The 25323-nt window shown below is 51.9% G+C and overlaps 1 protein-coding gene across 1 annotated transcript in view; it reads right to left on the bottom strand.

The window, feature by feature from the left end:
* SENP3 (SUMO specific peptidase 3) overlaps positions 1 to 25323 on the bottom strand; it is a 35371-nt gene that overhangs the window by 4662 nt on the left and 5386 nt on the right. The window contains exons 2-8 of the mRNA XM_040415366.1: positions 19460 to 19862; positions 19180 to 19380; positions 17355 to 17466; positions 11563 to 11710; positions 10932 to 10979; positions 10464 to 10541; positions 8399 to 8536 (exon numbers count right to left, since the gene is read on the bottom strand). Of these exons, the coding sequence (XP_040271300.1) occupies positions 8399 to 8536; positions 10464 to 10541; positions 10932 to 10979; positions 11563 to 11710; positions 17355 to 17466; positions 19180 to 19380; positions 19460 to 19853 (1119 nt within the window). The 5' untranslated portion in view covers positions 19854 to 19862. The remainder of the gene's footprint in view (positions 1 to 8398; positions 8537 to 10463; positions 10542 to 10931; positions 10980 to 11562; positions 11711 to 17354; positions 17467 to 19179; positions 19381 to 19459; positions 19863 to 25323) is intronic.

Consider the following 25323-nt stretch of genomic DNA (forward strand, 5'->3'; position numbering starts at 1 on the left):
GTCTTCCCAAGATAGTCCTCATTGAGGCAATTTGGGCAGGGTAAATAGTATGCTGGGGCCCCTCTACACGATCAGCAGAGTTGAAGGAATGAGAGAGGGCATCTGCCTTGGTATTTTTCTTGGCAGAATGGTAGTGAAAGACAAAATAAAATCTGGCAAAAAAACAGCAACTACCAAGCTTAGAAGGATTGAGACACTGAGCCAACTGACGATAAATTAGGTTCTTACGGGTTGTGCAAATGAAGACAGACGCCATCCAGAAGCAGGAAGGACTTTGCAAAAAAAATAAGAAATGCAGGTGACCATCTTACCAGAAGAACCTTTCTGGGCAAGGGCAGCTATGGCTCCCACTGAGGACACATCCTCTCCCAGAAACAATTGTTTTGAGACATCTGGGAAGTGCAGAAACAAAGCGGAGGAGAAGGCCTGCTTGAAAGACAGAAGCGCAGTCTTAACATGTCGTGTCCATCCCCTGCCTTCACCCTCTTCCAAGAACAGATATAGTGGTGGCGGGAGTTGAAAACTGAGCAATGAATTGACAGTAGTAGTTGGCAAAGCTCAGGGGAACCACTGTATGGCTGTCAGACCCATAGGATGAGGCTTGTCCACAACTGCCGTCAGCTTTTCTGGGTTCATCAGAAATTCTATAACCCAGGAAGGGTAGGAAGGTTCTTTAAAAAAAAAAAAAAAATAATAATATCATGTTTTAAATATTGCATACACCCTGTTCTCCTGTAGATGCTGGAGGATGGTGCGAACATGTCTCTGGTGTGTAGTCAGGTCACGTGTGTAAATCAAGATGTTGTCAAGATCACACACATACATTCTTGCTGATCTCCCGAAAGACAGTGGGCGCGTTGTAGAGACCAAGGGGCATGATGTAGCACTCAATGTCTGTCACAAGTGTTAACAGCGATCTTCCACTCGTCTTCCTCACAAATGTGGACTAAAATTATGGGCCTCTAGCAGATCCAATTAGTGAATCCTGTTGAAGAGCTCGGAAATCAATGACAGAGGCTAATTATTCTTCATAATGATCTTCTTCATAGCACATTAGTCTATTCTTTTATATAGTCTGACAAGGCCGGAGATTCACGACCATAAGGTGGGGTGGGTTCAGGCAATCATATGGCCAATGAGGTGGCAGGGTCCCGAGCGTCTTTTCTTTCAAACACGTCAGCATAGCTGGCATAGGTTGGAGACAAACCATGCAAACTCTGAGGAACCTGGGTGCAAAACAGTCAGACACCATGAATGACATTCTGGGCTCCTATGTAGAACCTGCTCGTTATACAAGTTGATCACAGCAGCATGAAGGTTGAGCCATGGCAATCCCAGCAAGAGTGGACAGTTGGCATGCAGTGCTGGGTCACCAACGCCCAATGCAGGAATTTACACGCTGACCTGGAATCCAGGAAGGCCTGTTCAGTAAACCAGGCATTACTGCATGACTATCATTAGGGACAGGGTCATCTCTCCTACCGGCCTTAATCACTGCCATTTCTCGTCTCGAGGACCCTCGTCGCAGCAGTATAAGCACAAATGGTCTTTGCTGATGAACCTCCTCAGGACAGCTTGACTGTTCAGCTGCGTGGGCTCATGAGCAGGAGTCGAGGAGGAAGGAAGCAGGTGCTTCTGGAACTTCTCTCAAACATACTCCCTAATGAAATCTATGCAGGTGATCCCAGGGTGATGTGCCCTGACAGGCCCTCCCAGAAAGCAGCCACCTGGGCCTACTGCTCATGCACCCTCCCACAAGGGAAGGTGCCATAAATACCCAAGGGTGGCTAATTGTGGGCTGGTGTATTCACACTGGCCCTTTAAAAGCTGGAGAGTGCACACGCCTTATGGGTAGTGAGAGGCAGAGCCGGAGAGAAGCAAGTCTCAGCCTGCGAGAGGAGGGCGAGCAGTGCTGTCCACTGGGAAGTGCAGAGGAATGCTGCTGCGCATGGGTCTGTGGAGGCAGAGCAGGGAACCAGGTGAGCGCTCCCACCAGCTGTACCCAAGAGAGATGGCATCAAGCACAGACCATTAGCAGCCATTATAATCACTGATGATTCTCGTATCTCTTGCTTAGCTTCATTCACCACCAATGCCTCTTCTGGAATGAGTTAATGTGCCCTGGTGACAAATGGTGGTATCTTGGGTCAAGATGCCACAGGGACAATGTATGGCGTACACCCCAATGCTGACAGAGATTGGTGAATACACTGGGGCAAAGGCCATCTTTGGGGTCCATGTGTTCCTGACTAACGTTGTTTGCAACCTATTCTTGGGATGGGTCCTGCAGAGATCGCATGACTATCTGGCCAAGGAAGGAGAAGATCTCGGCTGCTTCCTTTGTGACTGCTGGAGGTCCATTCTCTTCAGTCGGAGCAGGGCCGCAGTAACCACTTCTGTCCTATACATAATGGACAGAGCCGGGTAGTTCCAGCACTTATTGCTGCAGCTGACCAGGGTGGGTGCAGGCTGACGGACCCCTGCTGATCTGATATCCTGAAGATGGGAAGGAGCAGACAACCCCTTTAACGATCAGCTCTGAGCCTATGGTTTGAATAGTTGTAGCATGTGGAAGAATAAGGCCCTTAAACCTGTGTCCCTGGAACGGATTTCAAGTGTAATTCTGAAGCTAGCCAGGGGGCTTTATAGACCACGTCAGTGCTCAAAACTTTCAGTAAAATATAATAACGGAATTAGACTTACCGGTAATTTTGTTTCCATGAAATCACCATGAAGGCCCCACAGGAGGTTGACCCATGACCTCTGTAGGTGCAGGAACAGAGAAGAGGTTAAATTGCCCCCTCCCACCTCCGTTCCCCAGTGTTTCAAAGATTACTGAGTGCCAGAATCATAAGTAGAAATATATTCAAAGGTATTACATCATACCCCGAAGGGGAGACACACGGTATTACTTCATACCAAAAAGAAAGAGGGAAATACGGGCCGTCATGGTGATTTCATGGAAACAAAATTACCGGTAAGTCTAATTCCGGTTTTCCATTTCATCACCATGACGGCCACACAGGAGAATTATAAAATTATACATTTTAGGGGGGGGGGGGGGGGGGGCAACCGCTTGAAGGACCTTGCGTCCATTGTAAAAGGTCAGAAGACCTGGATAAGTCTAAGCGGTAATGTCTGATGAAAGTGTGTATGCTAGACCAGGTAGCCACCCTGCAAATGTCATCTAGCGAAGCTCCCGCTCTTTCTGCAAAGGTGGTGGAGACTGCTCTAGTAGAATGGGCCCGAACATTCATGGGTGGATCCAGGTTCTGAAGCTTGTAGGAGAGAAAGATGGTATCTTTAATCCATCGGGCAATGGATGACTTAGAGACCTTCGAGCCCCTATTCTTTCCTGCAAACTGGATAAGAAGACTGTCAGATTTTCTAAAGTCTTTTGTGGCTTCCAGGTATCTCAGTACAGTGCGTCTGACGTCAAAAGTATGGAAGTCGCACTCCTTCTGGTTTCTTGGTTTGTCGCAAAAGGATGGGAGGATGATTTCCTGACTTCTGTGGTAGTTGGAGACTACCTTGGGCATAAATCCCGCATCTAGTTTTAAAGATGATTTTGTCGTCTGAGATGGTGAGATAAGGTTCTCTTATGGAGAGTGCTTGTATCTCTCCCAGCCGTCTGGCAGACGTAATGGCTATGAGAAATGCAGTCTAAAGAGTATTTTTATTGTGCAGTCTTCCAGGGGTTCAAAGCGAGGATGCATAAGTGCGTTAAGGACTAGGTTTAGGTCCCAGGTAGGAGTACGGGATCTTAGGGAGGGCCTCAGCCTGATTGCTGCTCTGATAAACCGCTTAATCCACCTATGATCAGCTAGACTGACGTCAAAGAAGGTACTAAGTGCAGAGATTTGCACCTTCAATGTAGAGGGAGTAAGCCCCATCTCCAGGCTGTTCTGTAGGAAGTCCCGGATTTTCTGAATGTTTGGCTCATGGTCTGGGGAAAAAGAACCAAACCTCAGGGAACCTAACCTTTTCCATATTTTAAGGTATATTGCTGATGTCACTTTTTTCCGACAGTATTTCATTGTAGAAATGACTCTGTCAGAAAGACCTTGGTGTTTCAGTATGGCGACCTCAGGATCCAGGCTGTGAGCTTGAAGAACTCTGGGTGAAGGTGAAGGATGGGGCCTTGGTGAAGAAGGTCCCGGATGGGTGGTAACTTCCAGGGTTCCTCTATTGCTAGTTTCCGGAGTAGGGGGAACCAGCTCCTTTTTGGCCAGAAAGGTTTGATCAGTATGACAGTCGTCCTCCCCTCCATGATTTTCTGAATTATTCTCGGGATCAGGGGGGAGAGGGGGGGGAAGGCATATGCCAAGCCCCAATTCCAAGTCAGTGATAGAGCATTGATTCTCCAGGGGTGGTCTCTTGGGTTCAGCGAGCAGAATGTTCTTATTTTTGCATTTTCTTTTGAAGCGAATAGGTCTATCGTAGGGAGGCCCCATCTCCTGGTTATCGCCTCGAACACTTCTTGTTTCAATGACCACTCTGAGTGGTCTATTTTCCATCTGCTGAGGAAGTCTGCTTCCTGGTTCAGAGAGCCTTTCAAGTGGACTGCCGAGATGGACCTCACTTCTTTCTCTGCCCAGGAGAATATTTCTTCCGCAATGCTCTGGAGTCTCTTTGAGCGTGTACCTCCCTGGTGTCTGAGGTATGAGACAGTTGTCATGTTGTCCGATAGGACCTTTACGTGGCGGTTCTCTAGAAGCTCCCTGGCTGCATTCAGGCTTTTCCAGACAGCGTACAGTTCCCTGAAATTGGAAGATTGATTGGACATTTCTTTCCCCCAGGAGCCCTGGTAGTATCGGTCCTCGACCTTTTCCCCCCAACCCGAGTTGCTGGCGTCAGTGAGGATTGTGACAGATGGGGTTCTGCTCCATGGGACTCCCCTGGACAAGTTTTTATCCACTGTCCACCAGGATAGGGATATTTTCACGGAGCTTGGGATCCGCAACCTGGGGTCTAAATATCCAAATTTTTTGTTCCACCGAATCCAGCTCTGCATGACACGGTAATGTGCTTGAGCCCATTCTACTGAGGGGATGCAGGAAGTTAGAAGGCCCAAGAGGCTCATCGCCTCTTATAGAACATACTCTTCAGTTGGAATCTTTTTACCTTCTGTTTGAGAGCCTGGATCTTGACCTGAGGGAGAAAGGTTTTGTTTTTGTGAATCCAGGGTTACACCTAGGAAGGTCATGCTCATGGAGGGATGCAGGACAGACTTTGACCTGTTCACTATCCAGCCCAGCTCCGCTAGACGGGACAAAAATCTTTCTAAGTGAGGTAGAAGGAGAGATCTTGAATCGCCTATAATCAAAAAGTCGTCCAGGTATAGTACTATGTTGAGTCCCTCTTGTCTCTCAGGTGCCACCATTTCTATTACCAGTTTTGTAAAGAGTCTCGGAGCGGATGAGATCCCGAATGGGAGGGCTGTGAACTGGAAGTGAAGGATCCGGTTGTGTAAGTCCTGAACTGCGAATCGCAGGAATTTTTGATGGTTGGGATATGATAATATGCGTCCCTTAAATCGACCGAACACATAACTGCTCCCATATTTATCAGGGGGATTACCGACTTCAGGGATTCCATCTTGAATCTCCTGTATAGGACAAATTTGTTCAAGTGCTTCAGGTTTATTATCGTGCGAAACGATCCTTCTTTCTTACTAGAAATAAAGTTGAATAGTATCCCTGTTTTAATTGGGAAACTGGGACTGGAACAACCACTCCTTTTTCCACTAGTTCTTGGATACCTGAAAGAATGTTTCGTCTGGAATCTACATTTGTGATGACGAATTGAGGGGATGGAAGTGAACTCTATTTTGTATCCTGACCGAATGATTTCCAGAGCCCAGGGATTTTTTGTTATTTTTTCACAGGGGCCGAGGAAATCCCTCAGTCTTCCCTAAACAATGGCGTCATTGCTTATCGTCAGACTTAGTCTGGGGTTTAAAAAGGAATCCCCTACCTTTACCCCCTTTAGGGTAGGCCCAGCGGCCTGATTTGCCCTTATAGGACCTGTTCTGGCTGGCGTAAGGACGAAAGGACTGGTTCCTTCTATAGGGCCTATCTTCTGGGAAGCCCTTTTTATCCGTGGCCTTCTCTAGGATTTTGTCTAAGACAGGGCCAAACACGTATTCCCCTGAGAAGGGGATAGAACAGAGCTTCATCTTGGAGGCTTTGTCCCCAGACCAGGACTTCATCCATAGCGCTCTACGAGCAGCATTAGATAAACTCGCATCCCCGGTGCTGAATCTAATGGATTCGGCCGAGGCGTCAGCTAAAAACCCTGTAGCAGATTTCAGTAACGGTAAAGACTGAAGGATTTCTTCCCTAGAAGTTCTGTTCCTTAAGTGATTCTCCAATTCGTTCAACCACAGGAACATGGATCTGGCCACAGACGTGGCAGCTATCTTCGTTTTGAGCCCGTACATGGATGCCTCCCATGATTTTCTTAGAAGGGCGTCCGCTTTGCGTTCCATGGTGTCTTTAAGCTGAGCAGCGTCTTCAAATGGCAAAGCAGTCTTCTTATTTACTTTAGTCACCTGGACGTCTATTTTTGGGGTTTCATCAAACAGTTTAGACTGAGATGGATCAAAGACTAAACGGTTTTTGAATTCTTTGGATATTCCCAATCTTTTCTCCGGTTCGGACCAATATTCCAACACCATGTCTCTGATGTTCTCATTTATGGGAAATAACATTGCCCTTTTTACTCTTAGCCCTCCGAACATTTCGTCCTGGATGGAATGAGTTTTAGGGGGCTTCTCAATCCCCATGGTGGCACGAACCGCTTTTAATAGGTCGTGCATCTCCATAGCAGAAAAATAGAATTTCCTATCACCTTCCGAAATTTCTCCTTCGGAAAGGGAGGCGTCCTGAGGCCTCATCCTCCATGTCCGAATCCGAAGAAGAGAAATCTCTTATCCTCGTCCGTTTAGCTGGAGGTTAGGGATCAGGTACCCCGGACCTGGCGGCTCTCAGCTCCTCCTGAACCACCAATCAGATGCTTTCCATAAGAGGGCTGTTCTTGGCGGATTACATCCGAAATGCAGTCTTTGCGCAACTTTTTTGCATATCCTTCAGGTAATTTTTTTGAGCAAGATAAACAGCGGGAAGGCTTTTTAATCTTTTTCTGTGCCTCCTTAACCTTGGGATATGAAAGAATAAAAGAGGAGGAGAGCAGTCAGGGAAGACATGAGAATTACCAAGCAAGTTAAGCAATTTAGGTAATAGGGATCCCACCAGGGGAACTTACGGGAGGCGGTAAGGGGGCATCAGGCTCAGAAGAAACCTGCAGCTCAGGACCCGACATGCTGGGGGTGCCAGTGGAATAACTGGTACTTACTCAGACCTCAGATCAGCGTCTGCCTTGGCTTGCCAGCTTCATATACCGCTCCATCCTGTCCATGAAGACTTCCGGGTTGGTCACATGACCGGGACCCGGAAGCGACGTCATCAATAATAGACGTCGGCGTGCGCGCATGCCTGCCCCACCGGGGGGAGAGGAGGAATTATGCGGCCCGGGAGCAGGCTCCAGATGAACCGGAACGAGTCCTCCCGATACCCCCCAGCCCAGCATAAGCACTCGGCCGCCGGCGGGCTGGGGAGCTCTCGCAAGGATAGTTTCCTCTTCATCTCCCTGACACGCAGGGAGACTCTTCTCTGCCCCTGGCCTCAGTAGGGACAGGAACACTGGGGAACGGAGGAGGGAGGGGGCAATTTAACCTCTTCTCTGTTCCTGCCCCTACAGAGGTCATGGGTCAACCTCCTGTGTGGCCGTCATGGTGATGAAATGGAAATACCTGTAAGCTCACAATGCTGCCAGCTGCTGAGGAGGAGCATCCTGCCAACTTCAATGGTGCCAAAGAAAAAATACTTCCTAGCATGGGCAATCAAACTGGAAAGTCTGCTAATTCTACCGATGCAGTGTCAGAAGGACGTTATATGGAGGCTTCTCTGCAGCAGGTCCTGGGTGCCACGTGCAGGCAGATTGTAAAGTGGATGGCTAGAAGACAAGCCTGCTACTGCAAGAACAGACACTTGGAAGGCGATTTATCGCCCAGCAAGATGATGACCCCTGAATGTGAAACGCAGATCGACAATATAATGAATGGAGTGTGTTTAGCTCCATTCACAGCACTGTATGGGACCGATCATAAAAGACGCCCTGAAGAACAAGGTCAGTTCTCGGCAGATCACTGCGCAGGTTTACAACAAACGAAGTGCAATGGTTTGTGCAATCATAAGCCTGTGTGAATGGACCTTTGGGACTACCACTGACCTAATGGATTAGCAGTAAGAAATCATTATGAGAAAGAATATATGACGTTACACACCTGGCCTGGATACCCCCATGACCACGAAACACTGCTGTATACAAGACATACCTTGGGGCAGCGCCTGTTCAGGGTGCGCTGGGAATCGAAATAAGTAATGGTCCGCTTAGTGACGTCCACACAGACCAGAGACCAGTGAACCTCCAGGTGTATGGGAACCAACAGCAGCTGCTTACTGAATATATCAACCTGGAAACAAGGAGGAGACATGGGGTCAGAAGACAAGCAACCAAGTTCACGCAGTAAGGAGATCTGGGACCACAGAAACATGGCTGCCTGGAGGGCAGGTAGCTGCAGGCTCACCATCTAATTTCTAGTAGCATATGGAGGGTGGGAGGAAACCAGAACCTCAGCCAAGATGGTGGACACTACAGGCAGAGTATCCTAGAAATGCTGCCTGCATACACACCATTTCCGTCAAATTCAGACTAAACGCCACCCACCCCTGGCAGCCGACTGACGCACAAATTGCAGGTAAAGCAGAGATTTTAAAGGGCCTCTGTCAGCAGATTTGTACCTAGGACACAGGCGGACGTGTTGCATGTGCGTCCTAGCGGCTGAAGGCGTCTGCATTGGCCCCATGGCGAGAAAAATGATATTTACACAAACCCATTTCAATGGGGCCACAAAAGATGCGGACAGCACACCATGTAGATCCCTTCCACTGCCCCACAAATAGAGAGCATGTCTTATTCTTGTCTACGGTCGTGTGAATGCGCCCTTACTGAATGCAAATGAGCCTTTAGGAGCAATGGGGGCGTCGTCATTACACCTAGAGGCTCTGTTCTCTGAAAGTGCAGAGGGTGCAGCATTTGCAGAGGCTCCAAGTGTAATGGCCACGCCCTCGTTGCTCCTAGAAGTCTTTGTCTACTCCATGTCCTGGGCCCTGGACTGTACGCCAACGAGAGGTTAATCTGTATGCTTCTAGCTGGCCATGTCCTACGTTAAGGGTCCGCCCCGGGTAATCCACGTTCCCCTCAGTAACTTGGCTTCAACTCTTTATGATAGAATCGGTCAGGCAGCGAGGTGGTGGTGCCATCATCATCATCCTGCTGTAATGTAAGAGAACGTCCATCCATACTGGTGGGGGACACTGAATCAGAGACGTTGCCGTCATTTACCTCCCACCTCTGGGATCTCTGCAGATTCTCAGATCTTACAAGCTCACGCCAGCTGTGAAATAGTCGGTCACTTCCCAGCGTCTTTGGGGATTAAAGGAGTATTCCCGAGATTTAGATCCTCAGGATGGGGTCATCAGTATCAGATCAGCGGGGGTCAAACACGCGGCACTCCTGCCGTTCCGCTGTTTTCTGGCAAGCGCTACAGCCTCCTCGCAGCTTACCAAGAACAGCGCCACCCAGTACATAGTGGCTGTGCTTGGTATTGCAGCTCAGTCCCACTCACTAGGCCGTGTGACCCATGAATGTGAAGTCACTGGACTAGGAAAAGACCGCAGCGCGCACTGAGCATCACAGCCTCTTCAAACTGCTGATCGGCAGGGATGCTGGGTGTTATACTCTCGCCGATCGGATACTGATGCCCGATGTAATCTGGGGGTCTACTAAACACTCATCAGCTCTGCTTCTCCGGCTCTAACATAGTTAGGTCCAGATACTTTCCATAACGACGCCTCTATACGCCGCCATAAAGGATCCGAAATCATGCCATCAATACCCGATTGACGCGCACGCCTCACTCTGGAGACTCCCAAGTCCCGGGTACTAGTCCCAAATATACAGAGGACTTGGTGACAGATCGCCATCACCACAGCAGGGAGTAGTCGTAATGACCGGTGACACCTGCTGCATGGCGGACTACGTCGGCGATCACATATGAAGACCGTTTCCGGCACACAGCTCCAGCGCAGGTGTAACAGACGACCCCCTGTAGTCTGAAGGGGCAGCCGCGTCCCCACTCTCTGACCCTACGTCTTCCTCACAAGGATGGGAGCTGAAGACTATAGATAAAGCAGGGTCACCGGGTCCAACCACTGGGAAGCTGGCGATACTCATTACCTGTCCGTGTCATCTGCATGTAAGAACGCGACAGGCTTCATACGTGACCCCCAGCTCTACATGTGACATGGGCACCACGCTGGTGGGGGTGCAGTACTCACGTTTTTTGTCCACCTCTTAACTCCGTCATATCCTTTTGTTCTTAGTTTGTCATAAAAAAAGCTGTTGAAGAAGTGAACCTGGAAGAAGAAGTAACGGATGAGACGGCGCCGGGCGGCAGACTCCCATCATCCCTGCATGCTGAGCGCTCCCCCTCCCCCGGGCAGCGCACTTCATTCTCTAGATGCCTATAGTGTCCTGTCATCAGTGGGTGCAGCCCAAGAGCGAGGAGGGGTAAGAAACAGGTAGAGAGGCAGTAGATCTGACCCAGGAGGGACCCCAGGGGCCCGATGGGGACAGTACTCACCTGGTGGGGAGCTATGGGGTTACTGGAGGGCAGGGCACAAGCAGGGACCACCAGACAGCATTATTGGGGGCACTGTACACAGCAGGCAAACAACTACTACAACTGAGGGGGGCGGGGGGAGGACGTAAACGGAAGCCACCGCACCGCGCAGGAAACGACTCACCTTCTCTGGCACTGCGTCCATTACCAAGTCTCCATACATGTTCATCACCTGCAAAGAGAAGACGTCACTACCGCACCTGCATCCTCTACTGACCCGACACACACCTCTCCACCGCACCTGCATCCTCTCCTGACCCCGACACACACCTCTACAGTACTCCTGCGTCCTCTCCTGACCCTGACACACACCTTTCCACCGCACCTGCATCCTCTACTGACCCGACACACACCTTTCCACCGCACCTGCATCCTCTACTGACCCCGACACACACCTTTCCACCGCACCTGCATCCTCTACTGACCCCGACACACACCTTTCCACCGCACCTGCATCCTCTACTGACCCCGACACACACCTCTACAGTACTCCAGCGTCCTCTACTGACCCCGACACACACCTCTACAGTACTCCAGCGTCCTCTACTGACCCCGACACACACCTTTCCACCGCACCTGCATCCTCTCCTGACCCGACACACCTCTCCACCGCACCTGCATCCTCTACTGACCCCGACACACACCTCTCCACCGCACCTGCATCCTCTACTGACCCCGACACACCTCTCCACCGCACCTGCATCCTCTACTGACCCGACACACACCTCTACAGTACTCCAGCGTCCTGTACTTACCTGGTCGTTGAGCCAGTTCTGACCGTACAGCGTCCCCAGGTCGTCCATGCTCAGCACATGCCTCTTGTATGTAACACGGAAGCTGCGCACCAGGTTGTTCCCGGGCAGACGCTGATACGATTGGATGACGTGCTGGACGACCGCCTTCCTGCAGAACATGTACGCACACATTAACCACCCAGCAGATTACACAAGTGAGATTACACTTACCGGTAATTGGTTTCCTTTGAGCCTATGACAGCATGGAGAGACCACCTTCTACTCCTCAGGACAGGAACCAGAAACCTCTTTAAAAGAGGGACCACCCTCTCCACCTCCAGTGCTTTTCCGAGAACTAAGATATACATTTTTTTATTTGTTGGGAAGGGAATTAGCCGGGTGCTGTCATAGGCTCAAAGAAAACCAATTACCGGTAAGTGTAATCTCATTTTTCCCCCTTGCCTATGACAGCACCCATGGAGATATAAGCGAGATCTATCTAGGGTGGGACAACGGCCTGAAGTACTTTACGGCCAAATATCAGGCCTTCATTAGAAGGAAGCTGAAGTTTATAATATTTGAAAAAAGTATGTGGGGAACTCCATGTGGCAGCCCTGCAAATCTGCTTTATAGAAGCGGAGACCGTCTCTGCCCAAGAGGTAGAGACTGATCTAGTAGAGTGAGCCCCGAACCCAGATAATGGAAGAGCTCCCTTGGAATAGTATGCTAAGTAAATAGCCTGCCTGATCCATCTAGCGATAGTCTGGGAAGATGCAGCGGAGCCCCTCTTACTACCCTGAAAGCAAAAGCAACAGGCGGGAGGAAGACCTCCATGGCTGCGTGACCTGCAGATATTAATTAAACATCTCCTCACGTCTAAACAATGAAACTCCGTATCCTTCTCAATTTTTCGGAGAAGCACAGGAGGAGGGAAGAACTATCTCTTGGGTACGGTGAAAAGAGGAAGACACTTTTGGCAAAAAGGAAGGATCAGGAGATAGAACCACCCGATCCTCCAAGATCCTTAAGTAAGGCTGGTCAATGGAAAGAGCAGCCATCTCACTAACCCGTCTAGCAGAGGTAATAGCTAGGAGAAAGGGCAGCTTTAGGGAGATCATCTTAGTGGAAATATTGTCTATCGGCTCAAAAGGATCTGACGTCAGGGCTGAAAGAACCAAGTTTAGATCCCTAGGAGGGATCCTATTTTTGCAAACTGGGGATAATTTTAAAACTGCAGTGATGAATCTCTTTACCAAGGGATGACCCCACTAATTTAAATTCAAATAGGGCGCTTAAGGCTGAGATCTGCACCTTTAAAGTGCCCGGTCTAAGTTTTTTTCTCCAACCTTCCTGTAAAAAATGTAAGACAAAAGGAATATCTAGAGCCTCCAGAACATCCACTGGTTTAAATCGGCAAATCTGCAGAAAGCCCTCAAAATCCTCAAATAAATGTCAGAAGTGACCTTCTTACGACCAGCCAACATAGTGATGACCTCATCAGAGAGACCCCTTCTTTTTAAAATTTCCCTCTCAAAAACCAGGCAGTCAGATGAAAACTCCACTTCAGGGTGAAGAATTGGTCCCCGAGCTAAAAGACCCCAGAAAACTGTAAGAACCCAGAGGGTGGCGACTGACATTCTGTGGAGCCCTGAAAACCACACCCTCCTTGGCCAAAAGGGGCTATGACTTACCTTTTTGAGTACCCTTGGCAACAGCTTCAGCAGGGGGGGGGGGAGGCATAAAGAAGACCCCTTCTCCAGGACTGAGCCAACGTGTCTACAGCCTTCGGTTGATCTCTTGGTGACAGAGAAAAGAACCCCTCCACCTTCCTGTTTGACCTGGTGGCAAAGAGGTCTATTTCCGGGACGCCCCATAAGGCCGAGATTTTGTTGAAAACCCCCTGATCTAGGGACCACTCGCTCTGGCATAGTTTATGACGGCTGAGGAAATCTGCTTCTACGTTGTCTACCCCTTTTAGATGCACTGCAGAAAGAGATGAGAAAATCCTCCGCTAGCCTGAAACATGGTGGCTTAGGGTCATCAGACTTTGAGCTCTGGTACCACCCTGCTTGTTGATATGGGCAACTGCTGTCATATTGTCCGCGTAGATCCTGACATTTCTGCCCCTGATTAACGGAAGACTGAGTCAATGCTAATCTGATAGCATTCAGTTCTCCGAAATTTTAAGACTGAGTACGGGAACCGAAGTCCCAGGTTCCCTGCAGTAGCAGAGACTCTACATGGGCTCCCCAACCGAAGTGGCTGGCATCCGTGGTCAAAGAGAGGACGGCATCTCTGTGCCAGGGAACACCCTTATGTAGATTGTGAAGATTCATCCACCACTCTAGAGGAAGCAACGTCTGGGATGATAGCTGAAACTCCCGATCCAGAGAGAGAGTACGCCTGTCCCAAACCTCCAGAATCTGAAGGGGCCTTGAGTGGTACTGGGCCCATTCCACTCCTGGAATCGCGGCAGTCATCAGCCACAGCACCGACATGGCTTCTCGTAGGGAAACTACCTGCCGAGAAAGAAGGTTCTGAATCCTTGAGGAGATCAGCAGAGCTTTGTGTAAGGGCAAAATACACCTCTGGGACTTTGAATCTAAGATCATCCCCAAAAAAACTGCACTTTTGACTCAGTTCCAAACTGGACTTTTCTAAGCTTATCTCCCATCCTAGTTTGTCCAGAACCTCTCTCAACCAGGTAATCTGTACTTCCAAGATGTGATCTGACTGGGCGAGGAGCAGAAAATCGTCTAGATAGAGAAGGACTTGGTGATAATTCCCTTTCACATCAGCCATCATCTCTGCAATGATCTTCGTAAAAACCCTTGTTGCCTGAGACAGTCCAAAGGGAAGGGCCTGAAATGCATAATTCCGCTCTCTAAGAGAACTGCTACTCTCAAAAACTTTTGGTGGTGGGGATGGATAGGAACATGATAATAAGCATCCCTGAGATCCACTGTGGCCATGTAACAATCTGGGAAGAGGTAGTTCACTGCTGACCCGATGGATTCCATCCGAAGTTTTTCGTTCACCAAAAAACTGTTCAGACGTTTTCATACCATGATAAACTTAAAAGAACCTTTCGGCTTTTTTTTACAAAAAAAAAAAAAAAGTTGAGTAAAATCCTCTTGCCTCTTCTTGATTTGGAACCTCCACCAATCCTTTTTTTGCTATAGGGAATAAACCTCTGAAATAATGGCTGCCTGCCTTGTGGGGTCTGCACGATCGTCTGTCAACGCAAATCTGTCTTCTGGAAGCCTCTGAAAATTACATTTTAAGCCTTCTTTTATAAGAGCATTTATCCATGGGCTGTTGGAGATTTTTTGCCACCGACTTGAAAAGTGAGACAGACGACCGCCCACCAGAGGCCTGGCATCATTGGGGCTGCTTTTTTGAGGCCTCCGACTTTTTTGCCGCTCCTATATATTGTCTAGATCTTTCTCTTCCTCTGAAAACTTCCCTGTTAAACTTGGGGAGGAAAGATTTTTTGGGGGGCTGACTGATGGAAAGAAAACCCCTCTTTATCAGAGGCCTTCTCAAGAAGATCATCGAGGACCGGGCCAAATAAGAATTCCCCTTGACACGGAATGCCACAAAGCTTAGCCTTCGAGCTAGCATCTCAGCTCCAGCTTTTCAACCAGATAGCCCTACGGGCAGCATTGGATAAAGCGGAAGCCCTGGCCGATAATCTTAGGGAGTTGGCCGAAGCATCCGCCATAAAATCTAGGGCATTATAAAAAGTAGGAAATGATGATACCTAGGGGTACCCCCTTTAATGTGATCCTTCATCCACTGCGTCGGCTTTGGGTCATCTAATCCCATAGCAGCTCGCACAACCTTTACTAGGGAATTAATGTTCTCTGTATGAGCGGCTTCCTCAGAGGACTCATTTGATGAAAGAAATTCTCCCTCTTCCTCCAATCCAGAAAGTACATCAGTGTCGCTGGAGGGGGGATTTGATGCCGCTGCAGAGGTACTAGGGCGGCTTTTGAGCAGACCGCTAACCAACTCCTAAACCTTCTCTCAGATCATCTGCGTGATGCTGCCCATCAGAGACGGAGCTTTCTCCTCCATTAACTTGCTCACACAAGCCTGGCAAAGGGGCTTCGCCCAGGCAGAGGGTAGTTTCTTTTTACATATAGCACACCGCTTGTCCTTTGATCTGGAGACCTTTCTAGACTCAGACACAGAAGATGACCCCCATGAGTAAACAACCACAAGCACATGGGGGATCACCCCTCTTACCCCACCGCGGTATCGGCATATCATTGGTGGTTTCAGTGGCTTCTGTGCGCGGAGACTGCTCCATGTTCAGACACTGGATCTTCCAAACGGAGGAACTTCCCGCTTCTTCAGCCAGCAGGGCAGTGAGCTGGCTCGGCTTTTCTCACCCGGGCGCGCACGCCAGCCCCCCCCCCCCCCCCACTTCCGGCTTACAGGGATAGCTTCCCTCCACCGGAGGTACATCACTGTCCAGGCAGCAGAGGCAGAAAGGTAAAAACACCCCCCTGGGCCGAGAAGGTGCGGAGCAGGGAGGAGGGAGAAAGAGGCCCAGACTTAGCAGCGGCTCCTAAGGCTGAGTTCACACGGGCGTTGCGGGAAAAGGTGCGGGTGCGTTGCGGGAACATGCACGATTTTTCAGCGCGAGTGCAAAACATTGTAATGCGTTTTGCACTCGCGTGAGAAAAATCGGCATGTTTGGTACCCAAACCCGAACTTCTTCACAGAAGTTCGGGCTTGGGATCGGTGTTCTGTAGATTGCATAGTAAAATAGCGCTGGAGGGGTTAAAAAATAAATAAAAAATAATTAAACTCACCTTAGTCCACTGGATCGCGCAGCCCGGCTTCTCTTCTGTCTCCTTCTTTGCTGATTGCAGGAAAAGGACCTGTGGTGACGTCACTCCGGTCATCACATGGTCCATCACAATCTTTTACCATGGTGATGGATCATGTGATGACCGGAGTGACATCACCACAGGTCCTTTTCCTGCAATCAGCAAAAAAGAAGACAGAAGAGAAGCCGGCTCCGCGATCAAGTGGATTAAGGTGAGTTTAATTATTTATTTTTTTTAACCCCTATTGTACCATGCACTCTGTATTCAGAATGCTATTATTTTCCCTTATAAGCATGTTATAAGGGAAAATAATAATAATGATCGGGTCTCCATCCCAATCGTCTCCTAGCAACCGTGCGTGAAAATCGCACCGCATCCGCACTTGCTTGCCCCATTCATTTCTATGGGGCCTGCGTTGCGTGGAAAACGCAGAATATAGAGCATGCTGCGATTTTCACGCAATGCATAAGTGATGTGTGAAAATCACCGCTCGTGTGCACAGCCCCATAGAAATGAATGGGTCCAGATTCAGTGCGGGTGCAATACGTTCACCTCCCACATTGCGCCCGTGTGAACTCAGCCTAAAGGAGACTTACAGCGCACAGGTAAGCCCTCCTACACAGTCGGGGGACGGGTAAGCCCTCCTACACAGTCGGGGCGCCTGCAGCTCCATCTATTGACGGTTTCCGACTCCCTACTGTCCCCTTAAGACAGTAAACAGAATTGGTGGTGGAGAGGGCGGTCCCTCTTTTAAAGCGGTTTCTGGTTCCTGTTTCCTGTCCTGAGGAGTAGGAGGCGGTCTCTCCATGGGTGCTGTCATAGGCGAGGGGGAAAACAGATGTGGTCAGTAATACTCCCATCATCTTCCATTTACATTGGATACTGGTTAGCAGTTTCTTTCCCACGTGACATGTACGTCCACGCTTAGAAGGTCGCAGTGTGTGACGTCACACAGTCCTGAACTACACGTACCTGGAGGGGGTGGAGAATGACTGCTGGAACACATCCTCAAGCTTGTCCAACACCTCGTCCGTCCCCAGCGGAATCAGACTGCCGTACGTCTGGAGGAACTGGTCCAGGATACCTGGGAGAGGAGAAGGTAGCATCAGCCGCCGCAGCCCCCCACAAGACAACGCCAGTAATCTAGAAAGCCTGCTCATCCAGAACATGGCATCCACTACATGGAGTTCACATCAGGTCCCACATCATTGACTTCAGCCCCAATAGCACAGGTGTATAACATCCAGCCTCTAGCCATGCAGTCTACCATTACCACAGTGTAACATCCAGCCTCTAGCCATGCAGTCTACCATTACCGCAGTGTATAACATCCAGCCTCTAGCCATGCAGTCTACCATTACGGCAGTGTATAACATCCAGCCTCTAGCCATGCAGTCTACCATTACCACAGTGTATAACATCCAGCCTCTAGCCATGCAGTCTACCATTACCACAGTGTATAACATCCAGCCATGCAGTCTACCATTACCATAGGTGTATAACATCCATCCTCTAGCCATGCAGTCCGCCATTACCACAGGTGTATAATATCCAGCCTCTAGCCATGCAGTCTACCATTACCACAGTGTATAATATCCAGCCTCTAGCCGTGCAGTCTACCATTACCACAGGTGTATAACATCCAGCCATGCAGTCTACCATTACCACAGTGTATAACATCCAGCCATGCAGTCTACCATTACCACAGGTGTATAACATCCAGCCTCTAGCCATGCTATAATTTTGTAAAGTAGAAGGAACCAGAATAACTCAGCCATGAACTGGAGACCAAAAAGTTACTGAGCAGGGCTGTCGGGTGCTGAGGAACAAGTGCTTAAGTCACCAACACTCTGCGGACACCATAACTGTAGTCCAGATCTCCAAGAACTTCATGGCATGGGTTTCCATAGCTGCTGCGTGCCAGCCTTACATCACCACACACGATGCCAGGCGTGGGATAGAGGGTCTAAATCACGGCACCAGTGGACTTCTGTGCAGTGACCAATCACACTTCTCTATCTGGAGAACGTTATGTGCCTTACAGTCTGGTAAGGGAGGGGTAATGCTAGGGGGGGGGGGGGGGGTTTCAGGGGTCGGCTTCGGCCTTTTAGTTCCAGTTAAAGGAAACCTTAAAGCTTTAGCAGAAGAGACATTGTGGATAAGTGTATGGTGACCGTTTGGAGAAGGCCCTTTTCTGCTCCTCCAGGACAGAGTCCCAGTGCACAGAGCAAGTTCCACAAAGACATGGCTGGGGGAGTCTGGAAGAACCCGACTGGCCACACAGAGCCCTGACCTTAACCCCATCCAACACCAGAGCGGAGACTGGGAGCCGGGCCCTCTCCTCCACCATCGGGGTCTGACTTCACAAATGGTGTCCTGGATATTGGGCAAAAATCCCCCCAATATCTTGTAAAAAGTCTTCCCAGAGGAGCAGAGGGCTGACCTTCCAAGAAGAGGGACCAACCCAATCTTAAGGTGTATGGAACGTGTGTATAATAGGTCGCTGACATTTAACCCCTTCCTGACATGTAATAGCAGAAGAGGTTTATGGAATGGGCTCATGAGATGGGCCCACTCCACTTGTGGTGGGTTCTGGCGTTTTGTTTTTTTACAGCTGACACAATTGATCCGGTGTCATGACAGCCCGGGACTTCGATGAACTCTATATATCAAAATGACCAAATAGCTTTTCTCAATTTCGCAGTGAATGGTGCCAGTCAGGCGGAGGCGGCCTGCATTTACCGTACACACCAGGAGCTGCTCGCGGTGTGAACGGCGGCTGCGGTGATGAACTCACTTTGCACGCAGGCCACATGCTCCTCGGTTAACGCTGGGGTCGGGACCTCCTTCTCTACAGATAGGGTTAAGCCTCCCTGGTTGTGGGGTCCATTTGGGGTAGGACCGTCCGGTGTCCCGATGCTGCACACGTTGCTGATGAGGATGGTCTCAGACTCAAGGGGGAGAGGGGAGAAACCGTTGGGAAGTCCAAGCATTGGACCTGATGGTAAAAAGAAGCAGGTGATGGGGGATGGGTCGCACGGACAGAGGACATAAGCCGACACGTACACGCTACTTACCGCCATCCTCTTCAGCAATGTGATTGGCCAGTGACGGCTCCTCCATAGGTCCCAGGCGTTGTGCTTTTCCCACCTCCATCCCGGCTGAGCCGCCTCCTCCTTCCCTCCTCCTGGCACCTAAACGTCTCCTGCGTCCCCCCAAACTGCCCCATATCTTCCAGTAGAAGGGCAGCGAGATTGTCTTCTTGTAGAGGCGCATGCACAGAGAACGCAACACGCGCAGCCGCTGTCTCCGCCCTCGCCGCTGTCGCGGGGGCTGCCTGCATGTGGTCTTCAGTTGGGGGGACTCCTCCGTCTCCCAGCAGCCATCTTCCTGGATGCTGAACAGCTTATCGTGCTTCCCGGGAGGCAGGAAGTGGCTGGCAAAGGGGCGCTGGACTGGGGTGTGCCTCATCGTGGGGAGCTGCAAGACAAAGCAGAGATACCTCATGGCACCACCCCCACAGAAGAAACGCAGGACTCCGACCGGGTCCACATTGCAATATTACAGGGTATGGAGGGGGCACTGTGATATCAGGGGGTGCAGGGTATGGAGGGGGCACAGTGATATCAGGGGGTGCAGGGTATGGAGGGGGCACAGTGATATCAGGGGGTGCAGGGTATGGAGGGGGCACAGTGATATCAGGGGGTGCAGGTCATGGAGTGGGCACTGATATCAGGGGGTGCAGGTCATGGAGTGGGCACTGTGATATCAGGGGGTGCAGGGTATGGAGGGGGCACTGTGATATCAGGGGGTGCAGGGTATGGAGGGGGCACTGTGATATCAGGGGGTGCAGGGTATGGAGGGGGCACTGTGATATCAGGGGGTGCAGGGAATGGAGGGGGCACTGTGATATCAGGGGGTGCAGGGTATGGAGGGGGCACTGTGATATCAGGGGGTGCAGGGTATGGAGGGGGCACTGTGATATCAGGGGGTGCAGGGTATGGAGGGGGCACTGTGATATCAGGGGGTGCAGGGTATGGAGGGGGCACTGTGATATCAGGGGGTGCAGGGTATGGAGGGGGCACTGTGATATCAGGGGGTGCAGGGTATGGAGGGGGCACTGATATCAGGGGGTGCAGGGTATGGAGGGGGCACTGATATCAGGGGGTGCAGGGTATAGAGGGGGCACTGTGATATCAGGGGGTGCAGGGTATGGAGGGGGCACTGTGATATCAGGGGGTGCAGGGTATGGAGGGGGCACTGTGATATCAGGGGGTGCAGGGTATGGAGGGGGCTCAGTGATATCAGGGGGTGCAGGGTAAGGAGGGGGCTCAGTGATATCAGGGGGTGCAGGTCATGGAGGCGGCTCAGTGATATCAGGGGGTGCAGGTCATGGAGGCGGCTCAGTGATATCAGGGGGTGCAGGTCATGAAGGGGCACTGTGATATCAGGGGGTGCAGGTCATGAAGGGGCACTGTGATATCAGGGGGTGCAGGGTATGGAGGGGGCTCAGTGATATCAGGGGTGCAGGGTATGGAGGGGGCTCAGTGATATCAGGGGGTGCAGGACATGGAGGGGGCACTGTGATATCAGGGGGTGCAGGACATGGAGGGGGCACTGTGATATCAGGGGGTGCAGGTCATGGAGGGGGCACTGTGATATCAGGGGGTGCAGGTCATGGAGGGGGCACTGTGATATCAGGGGGTGCAGGTCATGGAGGGGGCACTGTGATATCAGGGGGTGCAGGGTAAGGAGGGGGCTCAGTGATATGAGGGGGTGCAGGGTATGGAGGGGGCTCAGTGATATCAGAAGTGCAGGGTATGGAGGGGGCTCAGTGATATCAGGGGTGCAGGGTATGGAGGGGGCTCAGTGATATCAGGGGTGCAGGGTATGGAGGGGGCTCAGTGATATCAGGGGTGCAGGTCATGGAGGGGGCTCAGTGATATCAGGGGTGCAGGTCATGGAGGGGGCTCAGTGATATCAGGGGTGCAGGTCATGGAGGGGGCTCAGTGATATCAGGGGGTGCAGGGTATGGAGGGGGCTCAGTGTAACAGGGGGTGCAGGGTATGGAGGGGGCACAGTGATATCAGGGGTGCAGGGTATGGAGGGGGCTCAGTGTAACAGGGGGTGCAGGGTATGGAGGGGGCACAGTGATATCAGGGGTGCAGGTCATGGAGGGGGCTCAGTGATATCAGGGGGTGCAGGGTATGGAGGGGGCTCAGTGATATCAGGGGGTGCAGGGTAAGGAGGGGGCACAGTGATATCAGGGGGTGCAGGGTAAGGAGGGGGCACAGTGATATCAGGGGGTGCAGGGTAAGGAGGGGGCTCTGTGATATCAGAGGTGCAGGGTATGGAGGGGGCTCAGTGATATCAGGGGGTGCAGGTCATGGAGGGGGCTCAGTGATATCAGGGGGTGCAGGTCATGGAGGGGGCTCAGTGATATCAGGGGGTGCAGGGTATGGAGATGGCACTGTGATATCAGGGGGTGCAGGTCATGGAGGGGGCTCAGTGATATTAGGGGTGCAGGGTATGGAGGGGGCTCAGTGATATCAGGGGTGCAGGGTATGGAGGGGGCTCAGTGATACCAGGGGGTGCAGGGTATGGAGGGGGCTCAGTGATATCAGGGGGTGCAGGGTATGGAGATGGCACTGTGATATCAGGGGGTGCAGGTCATGGAGGGGGCTCAGTGATATTAGGGGTGCAGGGTATGGAGGGGGCTCAGTGATATCAGGGGGTGCAGGTCATGGAGGGGGCTCAGTGATATCAGGGGTGCAGGTCATGGAGGGGGCACAGTGATATCAGGGGGTGCAGGGTAAGGAGGGGGCACAGTGATATCAGGGGGTGCAGGGTAAGGAGGGGGCACAGTGATATCAGGGGGTGCAGGGTAAGGAGGGGGCACAGTGATATCAGGGGGTGCAGGGTATGGAGATGGCACTGTGATATCAGGGGTGCAGGTCATGGAGGGGGCTCAGTGATATCAGGGGGTGCAGGTCATGGAGGGGGCTCAGTGATATCAGGGGGTGCAGGGTATGGAAGGGGCTCAGTGATATCAGGGGGTGCAGGTCATGGAGGGGGCTCAGTGATATCAGGGGGTGCAGGGTATGGAAGGGGCTCAGTGATATCAGGGGTGCAGGTCATGGAGGGGGCTCAGTGATATCAGGGGTGCAGGTCATGGAGGAGGCTCAGTGATATCAGGGGGTGCAGGGTATGGAGGGGGCTCAGTGATATCAGGAGTGCAGGTCATAGAGGGGGCTCAGTGATATCAGGGGTGCAGGGTATGGAGATGGCACAGTGATATCAGGGGGTGCAGGGTAAGGAGGGGGCACAGTGATATCAGGGGGTGCAGGGTATGGAGATGGCACAGTGATATCAGGGGGTGCAAGGTATGGAGGGGGCTCAGTGATATCAGAGGTGCAGGGTATGAAGGGGGCTCAGTGATATCAGGGGTGCAGGTCATGGAGGGGGCTCAGTGATATCAGGGGGTGCAGGGTATGGAGATGGCACAGTGATATCAGGGGTGCAGGTCATGAAGGGGCACTGTGATATCAGGGGTGCAGGGTATGGAGGGGGCTCAGTGATATGAGGGGGTGCAGGGTAAGGAGGGGAGCACTGTGATATCAGGGGTGCAGGGTATGGAGGGGGCTCAGTGATATCAGGGGGTGCAGGTCATGGAGGGGGCTCAGTGATATCAGGGGTGCAGGGTATGGAGGGGGCTCAGTGATATGAGGGGGTGCAGGGTAAGGAGGGGAGCACTGTGATATCAGGGGTGCAGGGTATGGAGGGGGCTCAGTGATATGAGGGGGTGCAGGGTAAGGAGGGGAGCACTGTGATATCAGGGGTGCAGGGTATGGAGGGGGCTCAGTGATATCAGGGGGTGCAGGTCATGGAGGGGGCACAGTGATATCAGGGGTGCAGGGTATGGAGGGGGCTCAGTGATATCAGGGGGTGCAGGTCATGGAGGGGGCTCAGTGATATCAGGGGTGCAGGGTAAGGAGGGGGCACAGTGATATCAGGGGGTGCAGGGTATGGAGGGGGCACAGTGATATCAGGGGGTGCAGGTCATGGAGGGGGCTCAGTGATATCAGGGGGTGCAGGTCATGGAGGGGGCTCAGTGATATCAGGGGGTGCAGGGTATGGAGGGGGCTCAGTGATATCAGGGGTACAGGTCATGGAGGGGGCTCAGTGATATCAGGGGTGCAGGTCATGGAGGGGGCTCAGTGATATCAGGGGTGCAGGTCATGGAGGGGGCTCAGTGATATCAGGGGTGCAGGTCATGGAGGGGGCTCAGTGATATCAGGGGGTGCAGGTCATGGAGGGGGCTCAGTGATATCAGGGGTGCAGGTCATGGAGGGGGCTCAGTGATATCAGGGGTGCAGGTCATGGAGGGGGCACAGTGATATCAGGGGGTGCAGGTCATGGAGGGGGCTCAGTGATATCAGGGGGTGCAGGTCATGGAGGGGGCTCAGTGATATCAGGGGTGCAGGTCATGGAGGGGGCTCAGTGATATCAGGGGGTGCAGGGTATGGAGGGGGCTCAGTGATATCAGGGGTGCAGGTCATAGAGGGGGCTCAGTGATATCAGGGGTGCAGGGTATGGAGATGGCACAGTGATATCAGGGGTGCAGGTCATGGAGGGGGCTCAGTGATATCAGGGGGTGCAGGTCATGGAGGGGGCTCAGTGATATCAGGGGTGCAGGGTATGGAGGGGGCTCAGTGATATCAGGGGGTGCAGGGTATGGAGGGGGGCTCAGTGAGATCAGGGGGTGCAGGTCATGGAGGGGAGCACTGTGATATAAGGGGCACAGTGAGATCAGGGGGTGCAGGGGAAGGAGGGGGCACAGTGATATCAGGGGGTGCAGGGTATGGAGGGGGTACTGTGATATCAGAGGTGCAGGGAATGGAGGGAGCTCAGTGATACCAGGGGTGCAGGGTATGGAGGGGGCTCAGTGATATCAGGGGGTGCAGGTCATGGAGGGGGCTCAGTGATATCAGGGGGTGCAGGTCATGGAGGGGGCTCAGTGATATCAGGGGGTGCAGGGGGCTCAGTGATATCAGGGGTGCAGGGTATGGAGGGGGCTCAGTGATATCAGGGGTGCAGGTCATGGAGGGGGCTCAGTGATATCAGGGGGTGCAGGTCATGGAGGGGGCTCAGTGATATCAGGGGGTGCAGGGTATGGAGAGGGGCTCAGTGATATCAGGGGGTGCAGGGTATGGAGAGGGGCTCAGTGAGATCAGGGGGTGAAGGGTATGGAGGGGAGCACGGTGATATAAGGGGCACAGTGATATCAGGGGGTGCAGGGAATGGAGGGAGCTCAGTGATACCAGGGGTGCAGGGTATGGAGGGGGCTCAGTGATATCAGGGGGTGCAGGGTATGGAGGGGGCTCAGTGATATCAGGGGGTGCAGGTCATGGAGGGGGCTCAGTGATATCAGGGGTGCAGGGTATGGAGGGGGCTCAGTGATATCAGGGGTGCAGGGTATGGAGGGGGCTCAGTGATATCAGGGTATAGAGGGGGCTCAGTGATATCAGGGGTGCAGGGTATGGAGGGGCTCAGTGATATCAGGGGTGCAGGGTATGGAGGGGGCTCAGTGATATCAGGGGGTGCAGGGTATGGAGGGGCTCAGTGATATCAGGGGGTGCAGGGTATGGAGGGGGCTCAGTGATATCAGGGGTGCAGGTCATGGAGGGGGCTCAGTGATATCAGGGTATGGAGGGGGCTCAGTGATATCAGGGGTGCAGGTCATGGAGGGGGCTCAGTGATATCAGGGTATGGAGGGGGCTCAGTGATATCAGGGTATGGAGGGGGCTCAGTGATATCAGGGGTGCAGGGTATGGAGAGGGCTCAGTGATATCAGGGGTGCAGGTCATGGAGGGGGCTCAGTGATATCAGGGGTGCAGGTCATGGAGGGGGCTCAGTGATATCAGGGGGTGCAGGGTATGGA

This window comes from Bufo bufo, chromosome 1, assembly GCF_905171765.1.
Source record: "Bufo bufo chromosome 1, aBufBuf1.1, whole genome shotgun sequence".
Taxonomy (NCBI): Eukaryota; Metazoa; Chordata; class Amphibia; order Anura; family Bufonidae; genus Bufo; species Bufo bufo.